The 25,701-nt window shown below is 42.2% G+C and overlaps 1 protein-coding gene across 4 annotated transcripts; it reads right to left on the bottom strand.

Moving 5' to 3' along the window:
* Positions 1–340: 340 nt before the first annotated feature.
* On the bottom strand, positions 341–25,222 carry LOC133563661 (ubiquitin-conjugating enzyme E2 Q2-like). Of its 4 annotated transcripts, none has more exons than XM_061917923.1 (13): positions 24,929–25,222; positions 16,817–16,921; positions 14,654–14,776; positions 14,536–14,592; positions 14,300–14,449; positions 8,681–8,780; positions 4,530–4,590; positions 4,358–4,448; positions 4,224–4,282; positions 4,096–4,144; positions 3,929–4,024; positions 889–955; positions 341–810 (listed from the first exon to the last, which is right to left on the bottom strand). In XM_061917923.1, exons 1-13 carry the CDS (start codon positions 25,085–25,087, stop codon positions 779–781), a joined length of 1,149 nt encoding a protein of 382 aa, XP_061773907.1. In that variant the 5' UTR covers positions 25,088–25,222; the 3' UTR covers positions 341–778. The 4 variants fall into 4 exon arrangements, with proteins under 4 accessions (XP_061773907.1, XP_061773906.1, XP_061773909.1 ...); XM_061917922.1 differs by having other exon boundaries at positions 14,300–14,452; positions 24,929–25,220; XM_061917925.1 differs by having other exon boundaries at positions 368–810; positions 8,681–8,765; positions 24,929–25,219.
* Between the last annotated feature and the right edge of the window lie 479 nt (positions 25,223–25,701).

Here is a 25,701-nt window from a genome sequence, read left to right as displayed (position 1 = left end):
ACATGATGATGATCCATTCTGCTGAAACATTCTGAAACAAGACGTCATGATGCTCCATTCTGCTGAAACATTCTGAAACAAGACATGATGATGCTCCATTCTGCTGAAACATTCTGAAACAAGACATCATGATGCTCCATTCTGCTGAAACATTCTGAAACAAGACATCATGATGCTCCATTCTGCTGAAACATTCTGAAACAAGACATGATGATGCTCCCTCCATTCACCACTGAAGTGCCTATTTGATTTTTTTTTTTTTTCCAAGTTCTCTCACGATAAGCCATAGTTCATCTGGACCCGAACGCTGCATATTTTGGGAAGAAAGAGCAGTATGTCATTTCCTTTTGAACAGAAGCCTCCAAGCTATGACAACTGGCTCATTTATTGTCTAGGATTCTCATAATATAATAAAAAAAACATTTGCTAGAACAATATTTGTACCTGTTAATAATAATAATAATTAAAAAAAAGCTCAATAAAAACAGGTGAGGCGTCGTGCCATTTTTGAAGGCTCTGGTACGGCTTTCAGAGTTCCCGTTTAAAGTCCATTTTGTCAAAGCAGCTGAAGGAGAAACATTTTCTCCACGTTGGAAGTGGAGAGCAGACAATGGAAGATATATGAAGAGGACAAGGAACAGCCTCACATCATACGAAGGATACTTGTCAGGTGAAGCAACCGAGCAGCTCTGCACTCCCAACAAGTCCGACGGGGAAATAGTCCAAAGAAACTGAGACACTTTGCTTCATGTTCCCAGTGCATAGTAGTCAGCTTCCCTCATCCGTCCTCTTTAGGGGGCGTGTACCAGCCTGATGCAGGAGAAGAAGACTTGAGTCATGTAAGTGGGCGTGTCCTGATCCCAAACCAGTGACAAGTGTACCACGTACCGTTCTTTTCATGAATCTGCACAAGGGACTTGTATGACTGTTGTGCTCGGGCCAGATTGTACTGGTTCTTTGGGACACAAACACACAATTAGATGAATGCAAAGACTTCATCGTTGACATCGAACACCCGCTGAGTAGCACAACAAACATGTTCAAGAGCACGCAGAGGTACATACGGTACAGGTCAAAAGCTTGGACACACCTTCTCATTGCAATGCCTTTTCTATTTACATTGAAGATTGTCACTGAAGGCATGAAAACTATGACACCTTTCATACAGAAAAGTGCTGCATGGATCCTGATGAGAGTGCGGGAATATGAACACGTCACACCGATTCTCAAATCCCTTCACTGGTTTCCTGTTCCACTCAGGATTGAATACAAAATCTCTCTACTAACCCACCAGTGCCTCCGTGGAAATGCCCCCCTCTACCTCAAAGAACTACTCACCCTTAAATCCTCCACGGGACACCTCCGCTATGGGAGACCGGGCTTTCTGCTCCCAGTCTGTGGAACGCTCTCCCTGACCACCTGAGGGCACCACAGACTGGATGCTTTTAAAAAAAGGCTTAAAAACCCTTCTTTTTAAAAAAGCCTTTTTTTTTTTAATATGCATACTAGTTCTAGCTATTAGGCTGTTCTAGTTTTTATTTTTCTCATCTTTTTGTTTCTTTGATACACTGTAGCACTTTGAGACTGTTTATTCAATGTAAAGTGCTTTTTTACAAATAAAGTATATTATTAAAATTAAAAGTGAAAACCATTTGAGAATATAAAACATGTTTTCAGTTATTTCACCTTTTTTCTTTAGGTACATAACTCCACGTGTTCATACATAGTTTTGATGCCTTCAGAGACCATCTACAATGTAAATAGTCGTGAAAATACAGAAAAAGCATTGAATGAGAAGGTGTATGCAAACTTTTGCCTGTTGGCAGCGGCGTGATACTTAGAAAGCAGCTACTGCCATCTCATTAGGAGCTTGCGGTTAGACGGTCAATACAGTGATTTACAAACTTTACGGGTTCGTAAATGAAAAAGTTTGCATAGTGAAGCATGTCTTTTTCAGCCGCTCTGCCCCTCATCTTGGGAACTCTCTACCACCAGACCTTCGTAACTTAGACTCAATATCCCTCTTCAAATCAAGACTCAAAACACACCTATTCCCGACTGCTTATTCATTGTGAATCTTATCAATCTTGCTTGTTGTTTTCATCCAATTGATTTTATTGTTTTGATTTTGTACAGTGTCCTTGAGGCCCAGAAAGGCACCTTATAAGTCAAATGTATTAAAAATAGTAAATTCCATTTGGATGAGTTATTAAACAGGTAGGTTTTTCTATCATACATTTAAAACTATTGTCTTAATTCAGCTTGTGTATGTTTACTTTGTATGCAAGTCCCCCCACCAGCTTGTTCTTCTTCATTTGTGAATATTGTAGTAAAGAGCGACGTGTTGGTCCTCCCGGAGATTGCCACAAATAACGCTCACATGCCAGAGAAAACTCTTTTCCAATCGCGTAATCTAGGTGTGCTAATCCGATTTTTTCACAAGCCAAAGACGACCAGATAAGGTGTTTCCATGTGTTTAAGAAAGCTAATTTTGAGCAGAATTATTTGAAAAATGGAACCAAGTCCTTACATTGAAACATACTGAGTGTACAAGCAGCATGGCCAATTATGCAAGTGTGTCCATGACATCATCTTCCACCACAAACAGATATTGAAACCCTGATTATCACTTATTCTTCCAATGTTTTCGGTTCAACTGTAGGGATGACAAAAATGAACGATCAGACAATTGCAAAAAGCCTGCATCATAAATCATCCTAAATGTGATGCAATGTACCGGTAGTTCTCCGGCATTGTAAACCACAACAACAAATGTACAGTACAGGACAAAATGTTTGGACACACCTTCTTCTCAGTCAATGCAATATTTTCTTTATTTTCATGAAGATTGTCACATCAAAACTATCAATGAACACATGTGAAGTTGTGAAATAACTGAAAACATGTTTTATATTCTAGATTCTTCCAAAGAGCCACTCTTTTCTCTGATTACTGCTTTGCACACTCTTGGCATTCTCTCCACGAGCTTCAAGAGTCACTGAAATGGTTTTCGCTTGATCGCTGTGCCTTAACAGGGTTGATTAGTGGAATTTCTTGCTTTATCGATAAGGTTGGGACCATCAGTTGTGTTGTGAATGAGAAGGTGTGTCCAAACTTTTTTCCTGTACTGTAGTTAAACTTTTAAGCTCCGGAGCAGTCAAAACTGATCATTACTATGTATTTGTCAAGTCTATTGCATTGCAAGCCATTTGGTGGACATAATGTTGGAGGGGGTGAGTCTATTTTAATCCTTCCACTCCTGGTCATGTAATTATTGCTTTTAACCAGGTTTCTTTTACCCTCTGACTCTGTTTTTTCTGACGCTGAGAATGTCTCCACTTGTGAAACAGCCTTGAACTCAGTGGCTCCTTTAAAAAGCAAAAAGGCCTAAACTAAATCAGAACCCTGGTTTGGTGAGAGAACCCGTGCTTCTCTGTTGCGGGCCCCAAACTCTGGAAGGATCTCCCTCTTTGTGTGAGACAGACCCCTTCTTTGGCTATTTTTAAGACCCTTCTTAAAACCAATTTTTATTCACTGGCTTTTAAACCAGCATGAGTCTTTAAACTGGTTTTAACTTGTAACTTTTTAACTGCTTTTTATCTAAAAAAATGTTCTTAGGGTAATTTGTATTTGCTTTTTCAATGTGTATTTTGCTTCTGTTTTAAATGTTATTTTTTAGTTTCCTCTATTTCTTTGTGGTGTACAGCCCTTTGTTCTTGAACTGCGGTTGTTTTTTTAAAGGGCTTTATAAATAAAGTTGGTATGGTATGGTATTCAAGTAGTTTTGCATATAACTGGTTTGCATCCGATGGCCGATCTCAAATAGCAAACAAATTGGCTTCTAAATCCTTGTGATGTTGACGTGAGGCCTGACTGAAGACACTTAAACACGAATAGTGGCAATCCATGAATACATAGATTGTGTCACCTTATTGGCCCCAAACTGAACCCTGGCCTTTCCTTTCACTAGAGTTGCATTGATCTGCATGATGACAGATTCTATGGAATAGGCACTGCTCCACCCCTGCAAAATACAAAAGAAAACACAGGATTTGGAAATCACAGTCATGTAGTATGCTAAAATGATTAACCCACCTGTTTTGTGAGAAGTTCCATACACAATGCTCCTCCTCCAAGAACATAACTGGAAAATAAATGTGAGAATTATTCCTGGAAAGGAATGTGTACTCAAACAGGGCAAGATGAGATGAGCGCTCACTCACCCTCCAGAGAGCACAGGACAGACAACTCGCACAAAAGGTGGGTCAAAAGGAAAATTATCCTGTCAAAACAAGGAAAATAAATATTTCAGTCTTTAGTGCAGAAACGGAAGTTGATAGTAAATAAGATAACTCACTTTATAAGACAAATTGAGCAAAATGTAGTCCACCCCTTCCTTTTCTTTTAAGACCTGCAAATCACTGTGCAGCAGACTATCTGGGTCGACCCTAGAAAGAAACAGGTCAAATGTAACAGAAATCACACAGGCTGGAGAGACTTCGGAAACCAACAGAGTTCTCGCCACTTACGTCCTTAGCTTGACATGCCAATCATAAAGGCTGTCGTTGACTAGTTCCACTGAATAAATACCTGTGAAATGACACATACAGACATGACATTAGAAGTGGGCCATATGACCTACAAATTACTCAAAATTATTATTTTTCCTTCAAATTGTGACAGCCATAATTGTGTTGTATGAATAAATATGTTTGTTGATGTTGTGCATCAAGAGTGTTTAATATTTAAGATTTAATGTATGTTGTGTGCAAAGCAAGAGCTGCTCTTATGTGCTGTTGTGACTAATATTAGGATGTTTCTATAATAAATCAGATTTGAAAACATTGCATATGAATTACAACAGTGGTTCTCAACCTTTTTTTCAGTGATGTACCCCCTGTGAACATTTTTTTAATTCGAGTACCCCTAATCAAAGCAAAGCATTTTTGGTTGAAAAACACTATGTCATCAGTTTCTGATTTATTAAATTGTATAACAGTGCAAAATGTTGCTCATTTGTAGTGGTCTTTCTTGAACTATTTGGAAAAAAAGATATAAACATAACTAAAAACTTGTTGAAAAATAAACAAGTGATTCAATTATAAATGAAGATTTCTACACATAGATATTTGGGGATTGTAATAGAGATCCATCTGGATTCATCAACTTCATTCTAAACATTTCTTCACAAAAAAACAAATCTTTAACATCGATATTTATGGAACATGTCCACAAAAAATCTAGCTGTCAACACATTGTTGCATTTCTTTTCACACTTTATGAACTTACATCCATATTTTGTTGAAGCATTATTCAATAAATATATTTATAAAGGATTTCTTAATTGTTGCTATTTTTAGAATATTTAAAAAAAATATCACGTGCCCCTTGGCATACCTTCAAGTACCCCCAGGGGTAAGCGTACCCCCATTTGAGAACCACTGAATCTAACACGCACGCACACGCACACGCACACACACACACACACACACACACACACACACAAACACACACACACACACACACACACACATTATCATCTGGAATGGGGACCAAGTTTGTGCGGACCAGCCTTTCTACAGGTTGTGGAGGCATAAAAAAATGAGGTTTGATGTCCACTGGCCAGTTAGCTCATACACGTCTTTAAATCTCTGGATCGATGAAGTCATGTGCTGATCAGTCTTAGTGGGGACCCTGGGGAAAAAGAGTTCATATGCTTCATGGGGACCAACTTAAAATCATTTTGCGTAATGCGCACAAATTTGTACGTGACTACTGAAGACCCTTTAAAAAAAAAAGTGATTACCGGTAACTATACACGGAAGAAGCGTGAGCAGAGCAGTGAGTGCAGTACCAGCTACAGCCTGATGAGGGGGCTGCTGTGCAAATGTCTCACACTCAAACTAACCAGTAAACATGTTTTATGGGCCAAAGCTTAAAAATCATCTTCAGAATGGATCTGACTATCATTTAAAAAGGTTTCCCTTTAGGGACCTGTTTTTTTGTCCCCATACTGTTAGAGGTCCCCCTAAAGGTGTAAACAGAGCGATGTCCCTTGTCGCCATTAAGTCAGCATTGCCAGAACACACAAAATATCTGGCCTGAAATAACCCATTTGTGTGATTTCAATGAGTCTTCTAGGATGGTTACTGCTTGCCTACATTTCCTGCCTCTTGCCTTTTATGTCAACACCAAGTTTTGACCTCTGTCGAGGAACCCAGTGAAGTTAAAAGAAAAAACAGGAATTAAAAATATCACTCTGGGGTGAAGGTGCCCTTTGGGGAAGTTGAAGAGATTTTGCCATTTTTAAAATGCTTTGGAAGGCATTTCCTACATAGACTTTCTTTAAAAATGCAAGAAAGCCTAGCAATGGTTTCTACCTACTAGATGCTATGATCTAAACCCATTTGTCCAGACTATACCACAGCATCAAAAGTTAATTGTTTTTATGGAGAAACTATCTTCACCATATCAGTATTAGCCATTCCAACTATGTACTACAGCATTCGTAGTTAATATAGTTTGATTCTATTGAAAAACATTTCTTTACATATTAATAAGATATTCCAAAAGGTACAACATCCATGCTTTATTTCATTAGTTCAGTGTTTTGTATGGTTTTAGGAAATCTCTTCAATAAATCACTACAAGGCATTTCTTGAACACATGAAATATGATGGCTATAGGTGATAACAACTAATGTACATTAAAAAACTCAAAATATTTTGTTGAACTGTTAAAAAACACTTTAAGACCAATGTCTTGGAAAAATATATCACTCTTGAATCAACACAGTAGTTAATACTATGATCGACTTAAATTACAAACTACATGTGGGATGTAAATAATAATGGAAGATTTAGGGCTATATAAGTAAACATTGATTGATTGATTGAAGTATAATTGTTAGTATATAATTGGTAGAAAGGTTTAACTAACAAGTGTACAAGGATACTTCACATGTCTTTACTGTGTATATAAGTCAACGATACATCTCCCATCTCCCTTTGCAGCCATTCTCCCGAATATCTCCCGATTCCCACCCGGATAACAATATTGGGGGCGTGCCTTAAAGGCCTTTAGCGTCCTCTACAACCTGTCGTCACGTCCACTTTTCATGCATACAAACAGCGTGCCAGCTCATACACACAATATATGCGGCTTTTACAAACACATAAGTGAATGCAATGCATACTTGGTCAACAGCCATACAGGTCACACTGAGGGTGGCCGTATAAACAACTTTAACACTGTTACAAATATGCGCTAAACTGGGAACCCACACCAAACAAGAAAGACAAACACATTTCGGGAGAACATCCGCACCGTAACACAGCAGAACAAATACCCAAAACCCCTTGCAGCACTAACTCTTCCGGGACGCAACAATATACACCCCTGCTAAAGCCTATAATTTAAATCGCCACTACACCACGAAGCAGGAGGAAAAATAGCAAAATCTGTCTGATGAGAGCGCGCAAGGAAGGCTGATGCGTTGATGGTAAAACTGCAAACCCAACAAGGACTTTTTGCCAAATTTCACACCCCCAGAGATGCAGCCGTCAGGAAAAGTTTTGTTATTTGTCACAAAATCGCCAGAAAAAGTAAAGCGTTTTCTGACGGAGAGTTTAAGGAGTGCTTATTGGACTCTGTTGCGCTGATATGACCGGAGAAGAGGGGTGCATTTGACAACGTGTCACTCTCCCGACGCACTGTAACGAGGCGGGTTGAGACTAGTCGCTGGAAACTCAGAGCTTCAGCTGAAGAATAGAACGGCCGACTTTGACTGTTTTTCTCAGGCTTTGGATGAGAGCTGCGATGTACGTGACATCGCTCAGCTGGTCATCTTCTTACGTGGGATAACTGAAGACTTTCAAATGACAAAGGAGCTGGCAGCCATGCAGTGAATTAAAGAGACAACCACAAGTAATGACTTGTTCACAGAGGTAAAGGACATGTTAGGACTGAAATGGGACAAGCTGGCAGGTGTGACAACAGATGGTTGTCCAAATCTGACGGGGAAAAATGTTGGACTTTTAAAGAGGATGCAGGAGAAAGTGACATAAATTAACCTTTTGCAGAAATAGACATTTTTGCATTGTATTATATGGTAAAAATTAATTGCCCACCCCTGGTCTATAATAACACCAGAAAAAGATGCTACATTTGTTGCAAGACCTTTTTAATAAAGAAAAAGTCCCCAAAAGTCCTTAGACATTTGAACAATTCTCAACAAGGCATATTGTACAATAAACAGCAACCATTGAAAATATAGCAAAAAGATATAATATAAAAATATATGTAATACTAATTAATACCACAGATTTGTTTATAAATGTATCTATACATTAATGGAGCCATTTTAAATCAAATCATATCATAGCAAACTATGCAAATTATACGATGATGTCATTGTGACCACGCCCCTCACCACAGGTATCGACTTGGCAAACTAGAGGAAACCTAACCTTGATTTAATGCGTCATTTTCAAATGTTCCCATTTTCAGGCTGAAAAACCAACAGTCTTTTAAACAAAGGGTTAAAACAATCTTGTTTGTAACTCCATGTGTATTAGCCCATGCTGGTCAACAAGGCCCGAACATTTAATCTTTCATTAATAGTGCTGCACACGTATGGGGAAACTGGACAGCTTTTGGTCAAGAAAGAGTCTTTAGTCACCTGTCTTGTAACTCTGTGATCTGTAGATCTCCCTGAGTTCCTTCATGAGGCGGTCCGAGGCCTGCACAGAGCCAGAAACTGCGCCCTGAAAAATGCAAAACTAGATTACATCATTGTCTTACTCCTTAAAGGGGAACTGCACTTTTTTGGGGGAGTTTTGCCTATCGTCCACAATCATTAGGAAAGACATGACGACAAAAGGATTTTTTTTTTAAATTCATTCTGATTGATAAATAAAATAAAATTAAAAAAACATCCAAATACCTCCATTAGGGTTTTATATAGATGATGTAAGTTTATATGCAATGTAGAAATGGAAACATTTATAATAAAAGGTAATATTTACGTACTTAGATAATTTTAAGCATTCATTCAAAAAACGCATCACGTTATTACTGCAGACTATTAGGGGTCAACAAACATAATAAATCATCAATTGCTGTCCAATGACTGCTGTCATTAGGATGTCGACTGCTAGGATGTTCATATATTCTCATTTAGATGAAAAACGTCTCATAATCCTCGCAAAGAAAAGTGCTTTTTGTGTCGTGCTCGCCAGTTTCAGGTCCCAAACGGCTGTCAAAGTGTCCCAATTTGTCAGATTATATCCTTGGCCAGGTGAGATGCATGATTTACGATTTAGAATAAACTTACAGAGAGCAGCAAACCACACGATGATGTAAACAACGGGAGGCACAGAAGTGATTATGTTCCCGCTTTAGTTTGTCTGCCTTAGTGTTTAAAATAACAATGTCAGCAATACTTGGTTAATATCCAAGTCACAAAATGTAAATTGAACACTGTTGGCACTTTTTGAATGGTTATTTATCAGATTTTATGGCTGAAATAGTGGAGCTCCAATTGGCTGTGCTGTAAGCGGACTTATGTTTATTTAATATTTAAAATGCATTAAAAAAATTAACCCCTCCATCGTAATGTCTTCCATAATGATTGTGAACGATGGGCAAAATTCCCCCCAGAAATGCATTTCCCCTTTAACAAAAAGATGAACTATTCTATTGAGGTAAGACGTAATGATACATTAGCAATGACCCTCCGCCCTAAATTTTTCATTTGCTTCAGCAAATGCACAAATCCCCCTAAGAATTCCTGGTGCACATTGTGGTCACTCAAGTATTACACAGTCCCAAAGCTGAGATCATAATTACTTACACGTCTATTAAAATAATATCATTCCAGCAGTAATTCCAATTATATTCATTCTAATATATAGTGAAGGAAAAAAGTATGTGAACCCTTTGGATTACTTAAATGTAGGCATATATTGGTCATGAAATGTGGTCTGATCTTCATTTAAGTCACAAGACTAAAAAGTCTGCTTGAACTGATACCAGACAAAGAATCATATGTTTTCAGATTCTTATTTAGCATAGCATGCAAACATTCACAAGACAGGGAGGAAAAGATAAGTTAATCATCGGTTAATTCTCCTTTATCAGCAATAACTTCAACGTTTGTGGAGGCAACATGTCTGAGATGTGGACATCCAACATAAACCTGCAGACCGCAGACTACCAAATGCGCAATGTGGAAACAGTATGAGTAAGTACCAATGATTGTCTCACACACACACACACACACACACACACACACACACATACACGCACACGCACACGCACTAGGTGTGGTGAAATGTGTCCTCTGCATCCCCTTGATGACCCCCTGGGAAGTGAGGGGAGCAGTGGGCAGCAGCGGTGCCATGGTGATTTATCCCCCAATTCTAACCCTTGAAGCTGAGTGTCAAGCATGTTTATAGTCTTTGGTATGACTCGGTCGGGGTTTGAACTCCCAACCTACCCATCTCAGGGCAAACACTCTAACCACTAGGCCACTGCATTACTGGCTGCTTGTTGGGGACATTGCAAAACGACAGAAGTTCAGAGTCTCCAAACACGAGGAGACAATCTCCAATACCACCAGAAAAAGACGCAAGTTGTGTCGTTAGTCACAACTTGTTAATTACAAAAAAGTAACCAAATGTTTGGAAAAGGGCCCAGATCAACTCGGAACACCAAAATGAAACTTGAAAAATGTTACAACGGTGGTGGTTTGTACTTCAAAATTGCTGATTTCCTTATTTCGCCGTCAATCAAACAGGAATTCAGCCTCAAGTCCTCCAACTATCATGCGGGAGCCAGCATTCAGGCTGGCAACTGCCCATAAACTCCAAGAGATATTCGGGCCGAGAATTCATCCATTGACTGTCTAGTTTGGTTGCAGTGCAACAACCAAACTAGAGCGACTATGCTTCCCTGTTGACTCCTTCATTGGACTGTGTCTCTGGTACCATTCTGTATTTGGCCTATCCATTATTGATTTGGTATTACAAAATATACAGTATATGCATTATACTATTTATATATATTGATCTTTTTTTAAATACTTTACATTATTATTTATTTCAATTTAGGTATTGTTTTAGATAATTTTTTTATTAGAGATATCTGATAATGGCTTTTTTGCCGATATCCGACATTCTGATATTGTCCAACTATTAATTACCGATTCCGATATCAACCGATAACGATATATACAGTCGTGGAATTAACAAATTATTATGCCTAATAATGGGGGTAGCGGTGGGTGTATAATGTAGCATCCCGGAAGAGTTAGTGCTGCAAGGGGTTCTGGGTATTTGTTCTTTTGTGTTTACCTTGTATTATGGTGCGGATGTTCTCCCTAAATGTGTTTGTCATTTTTGTTTGGTGTGGGTTCACAGTGTGGCGGATATTTGTAACAGTGTTAAAGTTGTTTGTACAGCCACCCTCAGTGTGACCTGTATGGCTGTTGACCAAGTATGGCTTGCATTCACTTGTGTGTGTGAAAAGCCGCAGATATTATGTGATTGGGCCGGCACGCAAAGGCAGTGCCTTTAAGGTTTATTGGCGTGCTGTACTTCTCCCTATGTCCGTGTACCACTCTGTACAGCGGCGTTTAAAAAAAGTTGTACATTTTACTTTTTGAAACGGATACCGGTAACTTCCGATTTTACATTTCAAAGCATTTATCGGCCGATAATATGTCCAATATTATTGGACATCTCTATTTTTTATCTTATGTTGTTGGAATTTAATTGTTTGAGTATAACTAGAAAATGTTTACAAAATCCAGACTTAGTAACAGAGTGCACATGACAGCGGTGGTCTGTGTGTGTGTGTGTGTGTGTGTGTGTGGCGGCGAACAGCGGAGAAGTATTTTTTTTTTTTTTTATAATAATCTTATCAATGCACATATGTTGCAGCTGAGATAGGCTCCAGCACACTCGGCGACCCAGCAAGGGACAGGTGGTTGAAAATGGATAGATGGATGTTTATTTCAATGCTGATTAAGTTTATTTTTAAACTGAAATAATGAAGCTAATGGCAAGAAAAATATATGCTGTTTATCAAAACAATTTTCCTTAAAATAGGCATTGAGGCTGTACAGTTTCTTTTATCCGATTACTTGACTTATCGATAAAATTCAGAATGTTTCAATCAGGTTTTTTTTTTGCAGATTCCAATCATCCATGAGTGGGATTGGCCGATACCAACACCGATCACAATGACTGTACATGTTTCTTTATATCCATTGTGAGTCCAAATGACAGTTTAACAATATCCCCACAATATTTAAATCAGGTCTTTATTCTCTCTTTTTACATGCAATTGTTTGAGCAAAACAAAGTAAAAAGTAAAGAATAATTAAACGAAAGCAAAATCAACTATCCACTACTCTTTCAAATGATTTTGTTTTGCCTTCAAAGTCCTCTTTTGTCCAAGGATATATATCCTGAGTGTGTAAACATAAACAATCTATCTAATCACTCTTGTATCGATCAATTACTGATACTAGCTCTGGTATTGGCACCACCAATTTATTGAATGAGGCGTCCGGCTGTCGAGTGCTGACTCAGAGTGTCTCCATTCAACTTTTTCACTTCCAATACAATACCGATATGGGGACATTGGGGCTTGGCCGATACTCATATCAATCCAATACAATATCAGCAGTAATCATAGTACATACTTTTATTTTGTAGTGTGGAATGTTAGAAGAGGTTTGATCAAGTGAAAATACTCATTGAGACAACAATGGTAAGTATGAAAACACTAACCTTATGGCAGATCTGTGCTTTTTTTGAAGGAAAGTCTTAATTTGCATTTTTGTGACACCTAGTGGTCACAAGAATTCATTAAATTGAGGGCATGATGCAGTAAATTGACAGATGTGGACATGTTGGTTACTGGATACTTTCTCATACGCTCCTGCCTTGGAGACTTTGTGTTTATGTAAGTAATATGCAACTATAATCATGTGATACTTGTTTATTTTGACAAATGTGCTGCTTTAAACTGCAATATTGTTCAATTAAGTACATTTATGGCAAATGTCCACAGAGTAGTCTACAGTATAGCTTGTCATGTTTAACTTTTGTAAACAACTAAAATAAAATAAAAGATGACCTTTCTGTGCAGATTGGAGGACCTTTGTATGTTAACCAACTGCCCAAGTAAGCGCGCGGCTGGACTGCTTGTATCGGCGAGTTTAGATGCAAGCCAATATCATCCGATACTTGTTTTTTTGCTGGTATTCCACTCATATTCCATATCAGTATTGGATCGGGAAACACCTCATTTGTGTTAAGTTTTTGTTAACATTGCTTACTTTCTAGTATTGTTTTAAGATCCTCCCAAATGATTTGAAGTGAAGTTTAAGTACCAATGATTGTCACACACACTCGGTGTGGTGAAGATTGTGTGGATAAAGCCATAAGGACTCTTTCCGGGACATCTTCTGGATTGTCTGCATGTTTTTAAAAAGGTACATGTCCCACTACAACAAGCATAACAATAAATCCATCGTTAAATAATAATTAGGAATAACAGCTTCAGAACACTTGTCAACACGCGACACATCTCCATGACAACCATCTACCATGATCGGTCAGCTCTAATCAGACGGCGACGGTAGTTTTTAGTAGCTTGCTCTAAAATAATGTAAACAACCAAGACAACACTAAAAACGATTTGACATTTGTCTTTTAAGTTTGTTAACATTTGACCCCGTGCGACTGAGCAGAAAATACGTGACGTAAATGTAAGGGCGGGTACAACAGACGTAACCAGGAAGTGTCCTGTAGGCTGTACCGTCTCGGTTCATATCGCTCCAGCCGCTGCTGGAAGACTCTTACCAGGACCCACACTCTGTCCACCGCATGGTCTGGGTCCTTGGAAGGAGGCTGCCTGACTTGGGACCAGTGCAGAATGAAGTGCGTCCCAAAGTCACCAGCCTTGGGGTCACTATAGACAGCCATTTTAAACTTGACAAGTCAATGGTGTTTTAAAATCGTGTTTTATCATCTTCGTCTCTCAGCAAAGGTAAAACCGTTTTTAATTTTTTAACCTTTCTGAACAAGTCGGCCAATATTATCGGTCATCTCTAGTAAAAAGTGGATAGAGTGCAGAATAGCACTTCTTGGAGTCACACTGTTAGAGATAGGCCTTGACAACCACATCCGATTCGCATTTCGGCTACACGCACAAAACAGCAAGTTGTAATTTTAAAACGTACAAAATGGGACTTTTAATACACTGGTATTTAGGAAAACAAACTTACATTTAAGTGGTCCTGTCTCTGGTTTTTACGAATCTTCTCCAAGATGGCAAGATTTTCTTTTTCGATTCCGTCATCTTCTGACTTTTTGCCTTCTACCGGCTCTTCTTCTTTCATGTCGTAATGGTCCAAGTCTTGGTCCAGGTCAATGTCCTGCTGCCACAGTCAATCGGTGGCATTTAGATAAGAGTTCATAAAAAATAATAACACATTTTCCCAGAAGTAAAATACATTGCTACCTCTCCCATTTCTTCCTCTTCTTCCTCCTCAGACGTCACCTCATCAGATGGCCCGTGCTGAAGTTAAAATAAGTCATCCAACATGACAAAATAAACTGTTATTGCATTTAGCACATACTTTTGGTTCTTGAATAATGGGGCCAGCAGGTAGAGGCTGGTCGAGCATCTCTGCATCTGGATGCTGAGGCAGGTTGTAAAGCCGGCAGAGGTCACAAATGAGACGCTTTAACTGCTGAAGAAGCTGCACAGAGTGTTGACAGAAAACAACATTAAAAATGGATTATGTCAACAGCTCAAAATTAAAAAAAACAAACATTTGAATAAAAAACAAAACAAAACAAGAAGTCCACCAACCGCTAGCAATTGTAACCAAAAGTGGTTTGACAAAACAAATTTACAAATACATGTACAGTAGAGGCCAAAGGTTTGGACACACCTTCTCCTCATTCAATGTGTTTTCTTTATTTTCATGACTATTTACATTGTACATTGTCACATCAAAATGAATCAATAAACACATGTGGAGTTATGTACTTAACAAAAAAAAGGTGAAATAACTGAAAACATGTTTTATATTCTAGTTTCTTCACAATAGCCGCCCTTTGCTCTGATTGGTGCATTGCACACTCTTGGCATTCTCTCCATGAGCTTCAAGAGGTAGTCACCTGAAATGGTTTTCACTTCATCTTATCGAGAGAATGCCAAGAGTGTGCAAACCAGTAATTAGAGCAAAAGGTGGCTATTTTGAAGAAACCAGACTATAAAAACATGTTTTCAGTCATTTTTTGTGAAGTACATAACTCCAAATGTGTTCATTCCTAGTTTCAATGTGACAATCTACAATGTAAATAGTCATGAAAATAAAGAAAAAATACATTGAATGAGAAGGTGTGCCCCAACTTTTGGCCTGTACTGTATAAATTTGCCACAACTAAGGTTGAACTTTATTAAAAAATGCTATTTGGTGTCATCATCTGTGGTACGGAACATGTTTTGGCTAGTTATGATCTGTTAGTTTTGGACTCCGTTAGTTCCTGTTGTGTGTACTCCTGGGCTTATTCTTTTTTTTAGTTTATTTGGAACATGAACACACTTACAGTATAATACATCACACAGTTTCATATCATTTCACTTGACATCATGTCCGAAAAGGAGTAGGAAGAAGCAAAGCTTATTTATTCCTACCCCTTTCCCACTTCAGAGCGTATAAAAATATATAGAATCATTTACTGACCTTTTTATAATAAAATAACATCTGTGAATTAGTATACACAACCCTTTTGTAACATGTAATCAATTAATTCAGTCATTATTAACATGCTGAGAAGCAGAATATCTGATTTTCAATAAGGTTGAAAGTATTTCTCAGAATTCTTCTTCTTTGTACTTCGTAAGCGCTATTCATTTGAACAACCTCTTAAATGATCTTAAGTTATTTTGGTCACCATGGTAATTAATTGGGTTCACCTGCCTCTGGTTAGTGGTCCCACACACAGCTGCTGTCAACCACTAATCAGAGAGCTGTTTTATTCACCTTGCTCGCCACGCTCAGGCTGGCATCATTGTTTGCTGCAAGCAACAGGCACCTAGCTTCATGTCTTGTTTCTATGTTCTTCAGTCCTCTGCTAAGTTTCTACCTTAGCGTCACGTGCGACTTTTGGTTTGCTTCCTGATGAAATCATATCCTACCTTCAGGCTGTCGTCCGGACTTGTCCATTTTGCATCCCGAGAGAACAACCGCTCAGTAAACTGCGAGACCCCCACGTGACATTTGGGACAAATAAAGTGACTAGGATTCAAGCTGTCGATCACAGCATGACAGTTGCACATACACAAAATAGATCTTGGAAAGCGGTTGCTATATTCTTGTTGCACCGGTGAGTAATAATGCACTTTGTGACTTCAATAAGTGCCATGTTGGCATTTTTTTCCATAACTTGAGTTGATTTTGGAAAACCTTGTTACGTTGTTTAATGCATCCAGCGGGGCATCACAACAAAATTAGGCATAATAATTTGTTAATTCCACAACTCTATATATCGGTATCGGTTGATATCGGAATCGGTAATTACGAGTTGGACAATATCGGAATATCGGATATCGACAAAAAAGCCATCATCGGACATCTCTAATTACATCCTGAATGACTTCTTTTCATCTGTGTGGATCACCATGTGCTTTCAACTTAATGCATCCATTATGGGGAAATCTAAAGAATCAGATTTTATAATGAAATCAAAGAGCTCTAGTCTGTGAACTGGATCCATGTGGGTAAACTCACAAACGTGCTGCCTTTGCGGACATCTTCTAAGCGCTCCAACACTTCTGCCAGACTTGGATCATCGGAGTCTACAAACCATATTGGGGGTGTTGAGGGATAAGACTCCTGCAAGAAAACAGAAAATGGCAATGAAGACGTTGTGTTGATTCAGGCTCCTGGAAACTATAAACTGGACTGGTCAATATATAGACAAACACACACAGTACAGGCCAAAAGTTTGGACACACCTCATTCAATGTGTTTTAGAATAGGTCTTTATTGTCATTGCACCAGTTTTCAGCACAAACCCGATCAGGATTAGACAAACCAACAGTGTACAGGGTTACAGAACAGTAACGCTGATGGGTCACCACAAGGCCCCCCGTAAAAGATGGGGAAAAAGGTAAACGCTGGGAAAAGATGACTAAAAAAATACAATCTAGACTGGGCTACTAAGGGGACCCAGTCTGGAGTGGGAGAAAACCTCCATAGCAAAGCACAAATACATATTACAACATACATCTCCAGATATCTAGCAACAGAGGGGAGGGAGTGCAGGGTCATGGTGGCTGGCCGCAGCTTTCAGGTGCTGCCCATCCTTCCATCACCCCTATGGGATTCACGTCGAGGGCGTTGGATTGGGGGTGGGGTATGTGTGTGTGGCGTATATTCTTTTTGTGGATGCATGTGTGTGTGCAAGCCTGTAGTGTCTCTGTTCCGTGGCCTTGATGTCGTGCAGCCGATAAGTCCAAAGTCAACAACAACAGGTGTGTGTTTGTTGTGTCTTCGCCGCACTGTCCTTCGGGAGAGTCTCGAAGTCAGGGAAACTATCCAAGTTAGAATGTTTTGTATACAAGTGAAAATAAAATGTGCTTTTCACTCTAAATTGTCCATGACTGGTCCTCAAACTCCTGCGGGGCAGACAGTCCGATGCGATCCAAATCACAAGAGTGTCCACAGTTCTTCCTGCATCCCCCAATCATTGATGGCAGCTTTGGAGTACTTTGAAGACTGCCAGCAACTTCCAATTTGTGGACAAACCAGAGCAACGCTTACTCCAATCAGCAGATGTCCAGTTGTCAGAATTCCCAATAAGTAAATAGCTTCACGTCCTCGACTTAAAAAGGGTTGCCAGGCACGCAGCACTCCTTCTCCCAAGAGTCCGTCACGTGTCCAGCAACAACCGCTCCGTCACGACAAGCAGGTTCCACCAAACTCAAGATCTTGTCAATTTCGTTGAGGCCAGTTAAATAGTTCCAATGTTTAGATTTGGAGAGCAGTGCAAAAAGAGGCAACATAAAAAGTGAAGACAAGACAAAGAAGCAAGCAGGAGAGATGAGGGAGAGGAAAGATGAGTGTCTACCCTCGAAGGGTGCCAGTGAGAAAAGTTTGGACACACCTTCTCATTCAATGCATTTTCTTTATTTTCATGACTATTTACATTGGAGATTGTCACTGAAGGCATCAAAACTATGAATGAACACATGTGGAGTTATGCACTTAACAAGATAAAAGGTGAAATAACTGAAAACATGTTTTAAATTGTAGTTTCTTCAAAATAACCACCCTTTGCTCTGATTACTGCTTTGTACACTCCCGGCATTCTCTGCATGAGCTTCATGGTTCTCACTTCACAGGTGTCAATAGTTTTGATGCCTTCAGTGACAATGTACCATGTAAATAGTCATGAAAATAAAGAAAACACAATTAAAATAGAAGGTGTTATGTTATATATTGGTAAATACATGTATTTACATGCTTAACAATGCATGTGATCAGGTACTATGATGTTGACGGAGACTCTAGGTTCCTTTCTTGTGTTTCTTCATCTGAAGATCAATATCTTTGTTTTTGTTTTCTCTATTTGACATGTACAAAGTGATCGTGGAAAGGGTAAGCATAATAAGCTTTTAGCTTCAGCCTATCCCTTTTTGGTCAGGAAATGTAAACAGATACTTGTTTTTATTTATCTGCTATGCACTTGAAGTGTACTGTTTACATGAATTGATGACCAAAGGAAAAGCACAGAATTGAAAAAGAGTGAGAACAGAAGCTGGCTTGACAAGCAGGCATATTTAATGAACAGGTTATTTAAAACCAAGCAATATGGTGGATGTCTCGCCACATGAATAATCATCTCTGCGAGTCCATCTTTGCTAAACCTATCACCGGGCTGAGTCCATCTTCCGGTGGCCAATCATGCGACCGGGTCTCGCTTTTCAAATGTCCAACTCCATCTTTTGGTTACCCAATCACAGTGTGAATGCAAACGTTTTGGCCCGTCCCCCCAGAACGATCGTTTGAGCTTTTTCGCACTTCTCGTTGTGGCAGCACTTTGTAGCCTTTTAGGCCTAATTTTCAATTCACTATTAATCATTTTTTAAGTTAAACAATACTGCCAATGCATAGTTGTCTTTTTTCATTATTTATGCATATGTCTAAAGACATAGTCTTCCCAACGTGTCCTGGGTCTTCTCTGTGGCCTCCTACTGGTCGGACGTGCCCCAAACACCTCACCTGGCTCCTCTCCATGTGGAGGAGCAGCAGCTTTACTTTGAGTTCTCCCGGATGGCAGAGCTTCTCACCCTATCTCTAAGGGAGAGCCCCGCCACACGGCAGAGGAAACTCATTTGGGCCGCTTGTACCCGTGATCTTGTCCTTTCGGTCATAACCCAAAGCTCATGACCATAGGTGAGGACAGGAACGTGGATCGACTGGTAAATTGAGAGCTTTGCCTTCCGGCTCAGCTCCGTCTTCACCACAACGGATCGATACAGCGTTCGCATTACTGAAGACGCCGCACCGATCCGCCTGTCGATCTCACCATCCACTCTTCCCTCACTCGTGAACAAGACTCCCAGGTACTTGAACTCCTCCACCTGGGGCAGGGTCTCCTCCCCAACCTGGAGATGCCACTCCACCCTTTTCTGGGCGAGAACCATGGACTCTGACTTGGAGGTGCTGATTCTCATCCCAGTCGCTTCACACTTGGCTGCGAACCGATCCAGTGAGAGCTGAAGATCCTGGCCGGATGGAGCCATCAGGACCACATCATCTGCAAAAAGCAGAGACCTAATCCTGCAGCCACCAAACCTGATCCCTTCAAAGCCCTGACTGCACCTAGAAATTCTGTCCATAAATGTTATGAACAGACTGGGTGACAAAGGGCAGCCGTGGCGGACTCAAACCTGCACTGGAAACGTGTCCGACTTACTGCCAGCAATGCGGACTGAGCTCTGACACTAAACGTACAGGTAGCGGACCGCCACGATTAGTCCCATTTAGTTGAACTACTTCTATGTCACACATGCTTGTGCTGTGCATCTTGTGCAGAGCCTGCAGGACATACACTGAAAAGTTGTTTTTTTTGATCTGGCAACCTTAATAAAGTTGAGATATCGCAGAATATTCTGACTTTTTGACCAAACTACGCTGGAGTCCTTCACCGAGCTAGGATGCTACGCTAACCTGATGCTTGGACCACTGCATGGGGGCCAACAGACGACAACAAGCTGGAACAAAAGCATGGCAGACAGGCTCACTCTTCTGGTTATCCATCCATCCATTTTTTACCGCTTGTCCCTCTCGGGATCATGGTGGTGATGGAACCTATCCCACTGGATAAGGGCCAACAGACGACAACAAGCCCAAACAAAAGCATGGCAGACCGGGGAGGAGCTGACCATAGACTCGGGGGCATGGTTAGCAAAGGAAGGCTCTCTCTTCCGGTTATCCATCCATTTCCTATCGCTTTTCCCAGCTTATCTCAACTGCAATTGGGCGGAAGGTGGGATACACCCTGGACAAGTCTCCACCTCATCACAGGGCCAACACAGATAGACAGACAACATTCACACACTAGGGACCATTTAGTGTTGCCAATCAACCTATCCCCAGGTGCATGTCTTTGGAGGTGGGAGGGGCCTATCCCTAGGTGCATGTCTTTGGAGGTGGGAGGGGCCTATCCCCAGGTGCATGTCTTCGGAGGTGGGAGGGGCCTATCCCCAGGTGCATGTCTTTGGAGGTGGGAGGGGCCTATCCCCAGGTGCATGTCTTTGGAGGTGGGAGGAAGCCTGAGTAGAACCCACGAAGTCACAGGGAGAACCTGCAAACTCCACACAGAAGGATCGAACCTTCGTGTTGTGAGGCAGACGTAGTAAACCCTTTTCCCCTGTGCTGCCTGGATTATTGATATATTTGTTACTATTTTATGTTATATATTTTTGACAGGAGCTTTCCAGTTCAATTTATTCAAAATGTGGTTTCATTTACTCTTTCAATTTGTATTCCGTCTACTTGTATCTGTGTTTGACTTTATCTTCTATTGTTACCAAATAGCATTATTTTAGTCTTACTGGGATTCAAAGATAGTCTGTTTTGGTCAAACCATCTTTTTGGATTTGTTATTTTCTTCTGTTGTTATTTGCATTAGCTTCTCTGTGTTCGCTCCACAACAACACGGCGCCGTGTCCTCCGTGAGTAATAAAAACTTTAAGTATTTTTGTAACTTGACAAAATGTCATTTCATATGGAGAGAGGGAAGCTAATGTTTGCTAGCATGCATGCTAGCATTACTTCCAGGCGGTAGCTAGCTGTCCTTATTTTTATTACTATTGTTGTTATTCGACGCTTCCTGAAAGTTCACTCGGCACAAAAGTGGTCTTTTCGTGGCCTTGACACGGACCACAGTGAAAGGGGTGCGTAGGCGGAAATGGGCTGCCGAGTAAAGTGTGAGTTAGCCCGTCGGCCTCGTCCAGGACACACCGTCATGATGAGTTGGGTAAAGTGCGAGTTAGCCGCCGAGTAAAGTGCGAGTCACCAGCCGAGTAAAGTGCGAGTTAGCCGCCGAGTAAAGTGCGAGTCACCAGCCGAGTAAAGTGCGAGTTAGCCGCCGAGTAAAGTGCGAGTCACCAGCCGAGTAAAGTGCGAGTCAGCAGCCGAGTAAAGTGCGAGTCAGCAGCCGAGTAAAGTGCGAGTTAGCAGCCGAGTAAAGTGCGAGTCAGCAGCCGAGTAAAGTGCGAGTCAGCAGCCGAGTAAAGTGCCAGTTAGCAGCCGAGTAAAGTGCCAGTTAGCAGCCGAGTAAAGTGCGAGTTAGCAGCCAAGTAAAGTGCGAGTTAGCAGCCGAGTAAAGTGCGAGTTAGCAGCCGAGTAAAGTGCGAGTTAGCAGCCGAGTAAAGTGCCAGTTAGCAGCCGAGTAAAGTGCCAGTTAGCAGCCGAGTAAAGTGCGAGTTAGCAGCCGAGTAAAGTGCGAGTTAGCAGCCGAGTAAAGTGCGAGTTAGCCCCCGAGTAAAGTGCGAGTTAGCAGCCGAGTAAAGTGCGAGTCAGCAGCCGAGTAAAGTGCCAGTTAGCAGCCGAGTAAAGTGCGAGTTAGCAGCCGAGTAAAGTGCGGGTTAGCAGCAGAGTAAAGTGCGAGTTAGCAGCCGAGTAAAGTGCCAGTTAGCAGCCGAGTAAAGTGCGAGTTAGCAGCCGAGTAAAGTGCGAGTTAGCAGCCGAGTAAAGTGCGAGTTAGCAGCAGAGTAAAGTGCGAGTTAGCAGCCGAGTAAAGCGCGAGTTGGCAGCCGAGTAAAGCGCGAGTTAGCAGCCGAGTAAAGCGCCAGTTAGCAGCCGAGTAAAGTGCCAGTTAGCAGCCGAGTAAAGTGCCAGTTAGCAGCCGAGTAAAGTGCCAGTTAGCAGCCGAGTAAAGTGCCAGTTAGCAGCCGAGTACAGTGCCAGTTAGCAGCCGAGTAAAGTGCCAGTTAGCAGCCGAGTAAAGTGCCAGTTAGCAGCCGAGTAAAGTGCCAGTTAGCAGCCGAGTAAAGTGCGAGTTAGCAGCCGAGTAAAGTGCCAGTTAGCAGCCGAGTAAAGTGCCAGTTAGCAGCAGAGTAAAGTGCGAGTTAGCAGCCGAGTAAAGTGCGAGTTAGCAGCCGAGTAAAGTGCCAGTTAGCAGCCGAGTAAAGTGCCAGTTAGCAGCCGAGTAAAGTGCCAGTTAGCAGCCGAGTAAAGTGCCAGTTAGCAGCCGAGTAAAGTGCCAGTTAGCAGCCGAGTAAAGTGCCAGTTAGCAGCTAAGTAAAGTGCGAGTTAGCAGCCGAGTAAAGTGCCAGTCACCAGCCGAGTAAAGTGTGAGTCAGCAGCCGAGTAAAGTGTCAGTTAGCAGCTAAGTAAAGTGCGAGTTAGCAGCCGAGTAAAGTGCCAGTCACCAGCCGAGTAAAGTGTGAGTTAGCAGCCGAGTAAAGTGCCAGTTAGCAGCCGAGTAAAGTGCCAGTTAGCAGCCGAGTAAAGTGCCAGTTAGCAGCCGAGTAAAGTGCCAGTTAGCAGCCGAGTAAAGTGCCAGTTAGCAGCCGAGTAAAGTGCCAGTTAGCAGCCGAGTAAAGTGCCAGTTAGCAGCCGAGTAAAGTGCCAGTTAGCAGCCGAGTAAAGTGCCAGTTAGCAGCCGAGTAAAGTGCGAGTTAGCAGCCGAGTAAAGTGCGAGTTAGCAGCCGAGTAAAGTGCGAGTTAGCAGCAGAGTAAAGTGCGAGTTAGCAGCCGAGTAAAGTGCGAGTTAGCAGCCGAGTAAAGTGCGAGTTAGCAGCCGAGTAAAGTGCGAGTTAGCAGCCGAGTAAAGTGCGAGTTAGCAGCAGAGTAAAGTGCCAGTTAGCAGCCGAGTAAAGTGCCAGTTAGCAGCCGAGTAAAGTGCGAGTTAGCCGCCGAGTAAAGTGCGAGTTAGCAGCAGAGTAAAGTGCGAGTTAGCAGCCGAGTAAAGTGCGAGTTAGCAGCCGAGTAAAGTGCGAGTTAGCAGCAGAGTAAAGTGCGAGTTAGCAGCCGAGTAAAGTGCGAGTTAGCAGCCGAGTAAAGTGCGAGTTAGCAGCCGAGTAAAGTGCGAGTTAGCAGCAGAGTAAAGTGCGAGTTAGCAGCAGAGTAAAGTGCGAGTTAGCAGCCGAGTAAAGTGCGAGTTAGCCGCCGAGTAAAGTGCGAGTTAGCAGCAGAGTAAAGTGCGAGTTAGCAGCAGAGTAAAGTGCGAGTTAGCAGCCGAGTAAAGTGCGAGTTAGCAGCCGAGTAAAGTGCCAGTCAGCAGCCGAGTAAAGTGCGAGTCAGCAGCCGAGTAAAGTGCCAGTTAGCAGCCGAGTAAAGTGCGAGTTAGCAGCCGAGTAAAGTGCGAGTTAGCAGCCGAGTAAAGTGCGAGTTAGCAGCCGAGTAAAGTGCGAGTTAGCAGCCGAGTAAAGTGCGAGTTAGCAGCCGAGTAAAGTGCGAGTTAGCAGCCGAGTAAAGTGCGAGTTAGCAGCCGAGTAAAGTGCGAGTTAGCAGCCGAGTAAAGTGCCAGTTAGCAGCCGAGTAAAGTGCGAGTTAGCAGCCGAGTAAAGTGCCAGTTAGCAGCCGAGTAAAGTGCCAGTTAGCAGCCGAGTAAAGTGCGAGTTAGCAGCCGAGTAAAGTGCCAGTTAGCAGCCGAGTAAAGTGCCAGTTAGCAGCCGAGTAAAGTGCGAGTTAGCCGCCGAGTAAAGTGCGAGTTAGCCGCCGAGTAAAGTGCGAGTCAGCAGCCGAGTAAAGTGCGAGTCAGCAGCAGAGTAAAGTGCGAGTTAGCAGCCGAGTAAAGTGCCAGTTAGCAGCCGAGTAAAGTGCCAGTTAGCAGCCGAGTAAAGTGCGAGTTAGCAGCCGAGTAAAGTGCGAGTTAGCAGCCGAGTAAAGTGCCAGTTAGCAGCCGAGTAAAGTGCGAGTTAGCAGCCGAGTAAAGTGCCAGTTAGCAGCCGAGTAAAGTGCGAGTTAGCAGCCGAGTAAAGTGCGAGTTAGCCGCCGAGTAAAGTGCGAGTTAGCCGCCGAGTAAAGTGCGAGTCAGCAGCCGAGTAAAGTGCCAGTTAGCAGCCGAGTAAAGTGCGAGTTAGCAGCCGAGTAAAGTGCGAGTTAGCCGCCGAGTAAAGTGCGAGTCAGCAGCCGAGTAAAGTGCGAGTTAGCAGCCGAGTAAAGTGCGAGTTAGCCGCCGAGTAAAGTGCGAGTCAGCAGCCGAGTAAAGTGCCAGTTGGCAGCCGAGTAAAGTGCGAGTTAGCAGCCGAGTAAAGTGCGAGTTAGCCGCCGAGTAAAGTGCGAGTTAGCCGCCGAGTAAAGTGCGAGTTAGCCGCCGAGTAAAGTGCGAGTTAGCCGCCGAATAAAGTGCGAGTTAGCCGGCCAGCCTCCTCCAGGACCCACCGTGATGTTGCAGTGGAGGATGAGCCGCGTCTCCCCGCCGACGTTGAACTGACAATTCAGCTCGTCCAGCTTCCAGTCTAGGATGCGGAACCTTTGGTGCTTTGGGTGAAAGATTGACTCCAGAAACTTCAATTCGGCCTTCAGCCCCGACACGGACATCTTGCACTCATCTCCGGACCAGCAGGCCGCCGGCGGAGGGGAACTCGGGGCGGAATGTGTTCCTGTCGCCTGTGCGGACCTCGCATGTTAGCGGGAGGACGACAACAACAGAAGGGGCTGCGGTGGGTGGGGGGTGGAGAGATAAAATATGGCAACGTCCTCCCAAGCTTCAGGAAATGGATGGATATTAAGAAAGAGAAGTTGAATCAGGTCCCTTTGATTTTTTTTTAGCATGCTAGATTGTAATATTTTGATGACACAGTTCCCAAATATCCATTAATCCATTTTCATTATCCAAGGTCAGGTCGCGGGGGCAGCAGCCTAAGCAGGAAGCCCGGACTTCCCTCTCCCCAGCCACTTGGTCCAGCTCCTCCCGGGGGATCCAGAGGCCTTCCCAGGCCAGCCGGGAGACATAGTCTTCCCAACCTGTCCTGGGTTTTACCCCGTCAGACGTGCCTTAAAACCTCCCTAGGGAGGCGTTCAAGTGGCATCCTGACCAGATGCATACGTCTAAAGACATCGTCTTCCCAACGTGTCCTGGGTCTTCCCCGTGGCCTCCTACTGGTCAGACATACCCTAAACACCTCCCTAGGGAGGATTTCGGGTGGAATCTT

The sequence above is a fragment of the Nerophis ophidion genome, linkage group LG12 (assembly GCF_033978795.1).
Source record: "Nerophis ophidion isolate RoL-2023_Sa linkage group LG12, RoL_Noph_v1.0, whole genome shotgun sequence".
NCBI lineage: Eukaryota > Metazoa > Chordata > Actinopteri > Syngnathiformes > Syngnathidae > Nerophis > Nerophis ophidion.
The sequence above is the reverse complement of the archived record's forward strand: the minus strand, read 5'-3'. Positions and strand labels throughout refer to the sequence as shown.